Source organism: Miscanthus floridulus, chromosome 13, assembly GCF_019320115.1.
Source record: "Miscanthus floridulus cultivar M001 chromosome 13, ASM1932011v1, whole genome shotgun sequence".
In the NCBI taxonomy this organism is placed as follows: Eukaryota; Viridiplantae; Streptophyta; class Magnoliopsida; order Poales; family Poaceae; genus Miscanthus; species Miscanthus floridulus.
Genome location: NC_089592.1, coordinates 19,481,390 through 19,490,248, shown reverse-complemented (window position 1 = coordinate 19,490,248; position 8,859 = coordinate 19,481,390). Strand labels below are relative to the sequence as shown.

At 48.8% G+C, this 8,859-nt stretch overlaps 1 protein-coding gene and 1 pseudogene across 1 annotated transcript; both read right to left on the bottom strand.

Moving 5' to 3' along the window:
* Positions 1 to 975: 975 nt before the first annotated feature.
* On the bottom strand, positions 976 to 1,803 carry LOC136499252 (uncharacterized). The gene has a single exon (XM_066494967.1). It carries the CDS (start codon positions 1,677 to 1,679, stop codon positions 1,161 to 1,163), a length of 519 nt encoding a protein of 172 aa, XP_066351064.1. The 5' UTR covers positions 1,680 to 1,803; the 3' UTR covers positions 976 to 1,160.
* A 3,398-nt stretch (positions 1,804 to 5,201) lies between these two features.
* On the bottom strand, positions 5,202 to 6,970 carry LOC136501462 (lecithin-cholesterol acyltransferase-like 1; annotated as a pseudogene).
* Positions 6,971 to 8,859: the final 1,889 nt, after the last annotated feature.

Sequence of the window (8,859 nt, the reverse complement as noted above, 5' to 3'; positions counted from 1 at the left end):
TACTCCCGTTCACCAGAAAACAACTCCTCTCTAGTAGGCGTTTCCAAGAGTGCTGCTGCTCGAGCCGGAGCCGTACCCCGTACCAAACGAGCCCTCGGAACTTGTAGCTGCAACGTACCGTACTACTGCTAGCCTATTGTTGACTGTCTCGTAGTACGAGTTGCACTCTGAAACGCGCCTGGCAGTCCGTTTCTTGGTCCGCACGAACGGGTCGCCTGCGCCTCGCTGTCCAACGCAGCAGCCTGACTGAGTCAACGACCCGAATCTCCAAGGCTTCACACGCACCGGAAGCAGGACGGGAAACAAAAAAAACAAAAACAAAAACAAACGAAGGCGGCTGCACTGCACCTGCCGCCCAAGGCCCAGCTCGTTGACTGGCTGTCGCTGTCGCTGTCGCTGTCCTTGGAGGCAAGGCAACGCGACCACGAGACCAAACTCCTCCCCAAGAAACCCAGCGCGCGATTCCATTCATCGCTCCTTCCCACCCAGTATCAAAGTCAATGCGAGTAATAACTAAATAAAATTTCGGTTGCTTGGCTTGGAACCCAAAATTGTCTCATTTGAAAGATTATTTACAAAAAAATCCGTCCGTCCGTTACAAGCCCGCTGTGCACGTCTCAGTAAGGCCCTCATGGTGCAGCTTCGGCCGGCTCCAGCTCCCTCTCTGCTGGGATACTGTTCACATCGTGTGCGAAGCTCGTTTTTAGGCTCCTCTAGCTTCAGTTACAGTGTCGCTGCAGTATAGGGGTCGAAGCACGCGGGAGCTTGACCAAACAGGGCCTAAAACTCAATGTGGCTGCTCTAGAGTAAAGGCCTCTTTCATTTATCTTAAAATCCGACTTGTTCGACTTATTTTTTCAACCACAATAATATTTTTTTCTCACAATAAATCAGTCGTATTTTTACGCCTTTTTTTCAGACAAACAAACGGGCCAAAAAGTAGCGAAACTGAACGAAACGCATCGACAGCGACTGCAGTAAATTAATGTACATGTACAGTGCAGTTCCTTCCTCTGTGGGTAAAAAAAAAAAAAATCAAAGAATGAAACCAAAAAACGTGGCCAACAAAACTGTCGCGGCGGCAATGTTGCTGCGGCTACGAGGAATCCGAGTATCCGACGACGAGCTCTCGATGGTCGATGCTGCTGTCACGGCGTTAATTAGCTCGACGCCGAGGACATGGCGGAGAGGCGGCTGGGCATGGGGCGGAAGGCGTCGGCGCGGCGGCGCGTCTGGGAGGGCGGCGGGCGGACGAGCGCGGCCAGCGCGCGCCTGATGTGGTCGCCGCCCTCCACCGCCGCGATGCGCACCAGCGGGTTGGCCATCGACGCGCGCCGCGGGGCGCTGAGCCTGCTGGACACCGGCGCCGTGGAGGCCGGGAGCGGGAGCGGGGCCCCGGCCCCGCCGCCTCCTTGTCCTTGGCCCCTGTGCAGGGCGCAGCGGTAGGAGCCCGGGTGCGTGGTGGGCGAGCACGCGCACGACGCCCGCTGCTTCGGCGGCCCCGGCGCGAGGCGGCGGTGGTGGTGAGGCTGATGAGACCGCGAGAAGGCGCCGCGGGCGGTGGCGATGGCGCGGCGCTGGGGGACGGCGGCTACGGGCGGTGGAGATGCCGCCGCCGCCGCAGCAGCAGCGGACATGGCGCTCGGTGGCCGACGGGACGGCGCCGTCGCTCTTGCCATCTATCCGGCCGGGGTCCAGACGCGGATGCGGAGCACGCGGGAAGAGAAGGTGCTTGGTCAGTGGTGGCAACTGGCAATAGCCAACAGGTGAGCAGGGACAGACAGATTCGCTGGTGGGCGTTTCGGCGGCGACGCGGCCAAACCTAGCGTGGCGGCCGTGGCGGGGTATTTGTAGGCGACGAACGGGAACGGCGGCGACTCGGTCCAAGTCCAAGGCAAGGGGCGGTGGAGCGGGCCCGTTTCGGTTTAGTTGGGCCTCGAGAGGGAAGACTGTTTGATTGCTTTGGAAATTGGAATGGAGTCCTCCTTCTGGAACTTGGACTAGTCTCCTCCCCTTCCCCTTGGCGTCTCACATGTGGGCCTCCTGCCTTTGTCGCCACTCTCCAGGGTCCGGCGGATCACTGGCAGGCTAGCTTTCCATTGGTCCCATACTTAAGATCAGCCTCTTCGTTTGGCTGTGGCTTGTCGTAAACGATCGTAAATTTCCAACTGAAACAGTATTTTTCTCTCACACAAACCAGCCAGCATTATTTCTTAACGAACCAGCAACGATATGAACCAGCCAACCGAACAGGCTGAAGATCTATACATTGCCTTGCCCCCATTACTCAATCCTCAGCATCCGGATCTCATCCTCTGCCTTGCCCCGACCAGATCCGTCTCATGCGAGATGTCCCTGCTCCATCAGCTCTCGGACGCGACTCCATATCAAACTAGAACGTACTACCAAAAGCCCAACGGTTCCAGTGGTATCATGAACCGTCGTATTGGTGTTTCATCCATCTTAGAATGGTGGAATTCTTCTAGTGTTTTTAAGTAGTAATAAAAAACTATCACTAATCGTAACATATGGGAATCCTCATAAGGAGGCATTTAGTAGGAAAAATTTATACTAAATTTTGAATACCAAAATACTAGAAGAACTCCACTTCACTAGGAGAACTTATAAATTCTGGTTGTGATCATAAGACAATATGCGATGCATCAATGCTAGGACAACGGCTACTACAGAAATCGTTTTTTTCCCTGAAGAACACTATGCGATGCATCAATGCCGGGAGCACTGCCACAAAAATCCCTTTTTAGAGGCGATCGGAATTCATTTGTAGAGGTGGTGACGCTACAGATCGATTTGTAGAGGTGGTTTTTTTTATCTGACCATGATTAGGAAAAAAAGACACCTCTAGAAATCGTTTATGTTGTAGCGGGGGAACATAAAAGTTGTATCATCTCTCTTTCAGTAACAAATACAAAGGAGGAACAAAAATAGATAATGAATGCACGGAATAGAACATATTTAGACACACCACAAAGCAACTAAGAAATGGGAACGAAACATGATCAAAGTATGGCTTGCTTGCTAGTGTAATTGCCTAAGTTAACCAAAGCATGCCATGTTTCATTCAGGTATCCTTTGGAATGCAAAATTCTCAAAGTGCATGAACGAGAAAATGCAAGATTGGGGGATGAATCCTATGGAATGAGAATAGAAATTTCTTGAATGATATGTTTGGATGGTTAGATATTTATTAGAGAGAGAGAGAGAGAGAGAGAGAGAGAGAAGACGCATTGCAATTCCAAAGGAATTGAACTCTATTTTTCCTATGCAATTCTTTGTTCCAAATTACCCTTTAGAAGCGTAACATACTTGTGCATGAATGAAAATCCTCAGATTTTTTTAGAGAAGAGAATTAGTTCTAAAATAACAGAGAAGTGTGCCTGGGTTGAGGTTCAAAGTATGGGACTTACTAAAATTCAGGCTATATGAATTTTAGTTTCTTTTCAGGCAATGATTATTGCATATATTTTATATTAAAATTGCAGATTTCGTTCATTGCAATTTCTATAGATGGAATCTGCATTTTTTGATACCGAGAATAAAAAAACCCGTTAGGCAAAACAAAAAACCCTTTGTGTTGGCCAAAGATAATTAACAATTTATAATTATTTCTATAGACAGACAAGGACATAAATTAATATGTTATGACACAAAGACAAATAACAAACCACAATAGTAACAATTTACTTGTACTAGTTGGTGGTACAAGAGTATTGCCTAAAATCATCTTAAAATTCAGGCACCTGAAATATAGAAGTGCCAAAGTACAGTAGTGTAAGTTAAAGCTGAACGAAGACATTGTAGGAATGGTGCAAATGTGGCCTCCCTGTAGAAACCAAGCAATTAACCGAAGGTGAGACCGTGAGAGGTTGGAGGAAAACAAACCGCAGCCTATTCGCTTGCTTGTATCTGGCTTATAAGCCATGACTTATCAGCCAACGAACAATATTTTTCTCTCACACCAAATCAGCTAGCAGTACTTTCAGCCATGGCTTATAAGCCAAACCAGCCCAAACGAACAGGGCGATCTTTGGGTCCATTGTTCTGCTGCAGGCTTTGATGATGAACCAGTTTGTTTCCAGCAACTCTCACTTGTAGCGCTTATGTGGCAAATCAAATCTGTGTCGGAGAAACATCTTACATAGCATCCTACGTGGTAGATGGCTATGATGGTCAATTTTGTCACACACTATCGAATTCGGTCTGGGTTAAGTGGACTTCCAGGGTTTCCATGACGAACACAAATACCAATATATGACGGCTCCATTCGGTCCAGCAAAATGTATGACACGGGATATATGACCTTTTTTTTGGATCGTCATGGTAAGTTAACCGTGACGGGTTTTTAGTGTCTATAATAAAAGTAGATCGTCATGTATCGCCAGATTTCTTGTAGTGAATGAGAGGACGAGTGACCACAACACATGGCTAGTGATGTTAATCATGTACAACATCCCCACGTGGCTGTGTCAGAAGTGAAAATACCGTTTGCTCACTATTCTCATCCAAGGCCCCCAAATAACTAGACATTGATATAAATATGTTCTTCAAGCCTTTGATGCAAGAAATGGAGATGCTATGAAGTAATGGGATGCCGATGTTCGATACGTTCAGAAAGGAGGATTTCATATGTAGAGCTATTACATTTGTCACTACCAATGATTACCCCATACTGTTTGCTTTGTCGGGACAGATCAAAGGAGAAGACATGATACTTAGTATGCTTGATTGTACTTCATGGGTGTACCTGGATGCATTTAGGAAGACCGTTTACGCTTTTTAAAGACAACTCAGACATATCGCATAAAGATGTTCTTCAAATTATATGACAACAAGCAGGAGAATGATTTCGCTCCGGAGAGAAGTCAAAACGGGGAACATGTGTTCCAAATGGAGAAAAATTTATATTTCGTCTTTGAAAAGAAAAATTTGGATGGGACGAAGAGAGATAGAAGCACAGCTCCTATCCCTGTCACTAGGATTGGTCAGGGACAGATTGAGGAGATTCCCGAGGAAACGAACGCTACACACTTTATGACGATGAGAAAGCATATATAAAATACAAGTAGATATTGGGATGACAGTGTGTCTATATAACAATAACAATAACAATAAATATAGTAAAAACACAGACACGCTTGTTTTAGGCCCTGATTATGGATACATAGGTGGTTATAATAATCAGATTATGTAATCAAGGATCCAAATGGAATTGATTATATGATAGATTATTATAATCAAAATAGGATTGAAAGTCCAAATTACCCCAATTAATTGTCCAACTTGCCAAATTATAAGATAGGAATTTCCCATTTTAACCAACCATAAACAGTCACCATGATCCAAAGATCCAAACACTCTGATTATTATTATCCATAATCCTGCTTATTAATAGATTATTATAATCTAGATAGATGTGATCCAAATTAACAGTCCCTTAGGAGGGAACCCGATTGGCTTCCTGTATTTCTTGCACGACCCTCTGTAGCGCCCATTGAACTTGGACAATGTCACTGTGCCCAGCCCCAGCAAGCTTGATGGACTTGAACTGCTTCCTCTGCACCGGGTGCTGGCGCATCTTGTCATCGAACGCCAACATGCTAGCCAAATTGACCGTCCCATCGCCGTCGCCGTAGACCAACTCCGCGGGCGCATCGAAGTCGCCGTCCCAGTAAACCAGGCGCCGCGGCGTGCTTTTGCCAACCCCGTAGAGGCACGTCACGGGAACCAGTGGTGCCTGGAAATCGCCGCGAGTCCTGGGGAGCTGCCGCCTCCTGTACGGCTCCACGCCGTCGCCGAAGCCGATGGCGGCCAGGAGGTCCTCCATGTCGTACGCGGAGTAGTTCCTCTGCTTGGTGGTCACGAGCGGGTCGTGCCCGAACACCGACCGGGACGGAATGTTCACCATGGCAGTCTCGAAGGTCCGCCACGTTGCCCTCAGGGACAGCGGGGTGGTTCCGGGGACGTAGAGCGTGTCCGTGCCCTGGATGAGGTTCCTTAGCGCGTCCACGAACCCGTGGGCCGGGATGGTGGGCGCGACGAGGATGAGGTGCTTGACGTACTTGCTCCGCCACGCCAGGGGCTTGCTCCGCACGAACTCCAGCGCCGCCAGTCCCGCCGTAGCTGTGCCCGAACAGGATGGCCTTCTTCCCTCCGTTGCTGCTGCTCGCGTCCTCCACCAGCCGCGTCACCTGCTCGAAGTAGACAGAGAACGCCTCGGATGACTGGCCAGGCAACGGCGGCCCATGGCGCAGGTCGTAAGGAGCCCCGAAGAGCGTGTCGCCGTCGTGGTAGCCGATGCTTTCCAGTGATTCTCTGAGGACCGCCAGGCACCAGACCCTGCAGAGCAGAGTTTACAGTGGTAGCCGATGCAGCAGAAACAAAGAAAGAAACTGAATCCGGATGGATATATATCATATATGGAGGATTTGATGTGGTTACGTGTGAAGAGGCCTCTTGTCGCTGAATCCACTCGCCGAGCCGAAGTTGGGGATGCGCGTGTCCACACCAGGCGGGTTCCGGTAGTCGTTGGCAGCCGGGTCGTAGACGAGGCTCATCTGCTCCTTGAAGCACTCGAGGTAGTCGTGGGCCGGAATGTCCGAGGTGTTCTCCCAGAGCCCGAACCACGGCTTCCCTATCATCGCGCCGCAGCGCGGCACCGACGGACGGTACGCCTCGGTTAGCCGCGCCTCCACCTGAGGGCAGCTCACCCCAGGTACCAGGACTATGGGGTGGAGCACCCCGGTGGCAGCGTCGTCCTTTGCCCCATGCTGGATCTGGCTCGCCGAGAGGTACTCCCGGAGGGGAGGCGGGAGCAGCAGGAGGAGAAGAGGCAGCAGCCGCGCAAGAGTAGCCGCCATGGATTCTCCTAGTTAGCCTTCTCAGACTCCAGCACACCACCACTTGATGCTGAGTGTAGTGATAGAGGCCATTCCTTCCAAACTTACTTAGAGCAAGTATAATAGCAGGCTGTAAGCCGACTAAATGTTAAGTGGAGGAGAGAGGAAAGAAAAGAGAGAAGGAGCTTATAGCCAGTTTAGACAAAAAAAAAAATCTATGAGAGAAATAAATAGATCATATATTAACTGTAAAGAGCCAACTACTATATGAGTGAACTAAGAAAAAGCTAAAAAAAAACCTTACAACTAATAAACTGACTATATTATTAGTCCTGCTCTTGTAAACCCTACCTAGAGACATATATGGGCCTGGTGCTCCAGCTCCTCCGGACGCATTCACTGTTGTGGCACTATTCATTGAAGCCAGTTTTCGCTCTCACCCGCTCTACTTGTAGATCTAAATTTTTTTTTGATTTTGGCTACTATAATACTTTCGTTTGTATTCGGCAATTAGTGTCTAATTATGGACTAATTAGGTTCAAAAATTTTGTTTCGTGATTTCTCACCCAACTGTGCAATTAGTTTTTTTTTTATCTACATTTAGTACTCTATGCATGTGTCGTAAAATTTGATGTGACAAATACTGCGTAAAATTTTTTGGAATCTAAACATGCGCTTGCTCTCTGAGAAAGGGAGAGAAAAGAGAGAGAAAACTGACCAATAAACAGTGTAATGCGTCTAGACAAGCCGGATAACAAAAAAAAAAAAAAAAAAAAAATCCATTACAAAGAGGCTCTTGTCCTTCAGTCTCCCAATACGCCCTATTCTCACCCACTCCCTGTCGGCTTGTCCTCCCTATATCAATACTAGTGATTGGTGCGCGCAAACCAAAGCGAGATATTCTTTAGATAAACATAATTAGGGCTGTTTAGATTCAAAAAATTTTACACAGTATTCGTCACATCGAATCTTACGGCACATGCATGAAGTACTAAATGTAGACAAAAAAAAAACTAATTAGACACTAATTACCAAATACAAACGAAATGCTACAGTGAGCCAGAATCCAAAAAATTTTGGATCTAAACGGGGCCTTACTTATAGATAACGACATCCGAAATAGAAGCGCAAACCAAAGCGAGATATCTCAAGATTATTTGGAATCAAAGATGAACAATCACAGCTCGAAGCTTTTGTTCTGCAGCCGGACCCAAAATCTGTATAGCCATGTCAAGTCAAGAAGGTGATGCCATGGTATCAATGGGAGTTGAGGAGTGCAGCATGATAGGTAGTAGTACCTCTAAAACATAGTTCAGGGGATAATCTCTACTTAGACGGTAAATTTGGTGGTGTACCTTTGTTGGGAACCTAACACTGGGGTATCCAGGAGGTGAAACCAATAACCATCGAACGTTAAAAACTCCCGGACGGACAAGGACGCCGCTGCTTTCCTTGCCCGAATAATGGGAGTTTGGTTCCACCCCACCCGACGTCCTTAGGTCAGCTCCGCCTCGCCCGAGGGCTAAGGACTAGACTCCGCCTCGCCCGACCCCCGAGGGCCGGGCTCGGTCTCGCCCGAGGGATAAGGGCTAGCTCCGCCTCGCCCGAGGGCTTAGGGATAGACTCTACCTCGCCCGACCCCCGAGGGCTGGGCTCGGTCTCACCCAAGGGATAAGGGACAGCTCCGCCTCGCCCGAGGGCTCAGGGATAGACTCCGCCTCGCCCGACCCCCGAGGGCGGACTTCGCCTCGCCCGATGTCCAAAGACTGGTTTCGTCTCGCCTGCCAACCTCTCCCTGCCCCCTCATGATGATAGGTACAGAGTAGGACAAGACGTTCGGGTCAACCGCGGCTTCGAGGACCATACCCTACGCCCCGGTAGGAAAAGTACTGTCAGGGAACGACGGGACAGGTGTTTTAGACCCTCCCAGGCGTAGCAGAGCCTGAAAAGTATTGCGGGTGCGTACTCTTCGCCCTACAGAGTTGTAGGCGCCGCCTTCAGC

Bases quoted from the DNA above. Each gene is read 5' to 3' on its own strand.
- LOC136499252 (XM_066494967.1), bottom strand. From the start codon at position 1,679: ATGGCAAGAGCGACGGCGCCGTCCCGTCGGCCACCGAGCGCCATGTCC.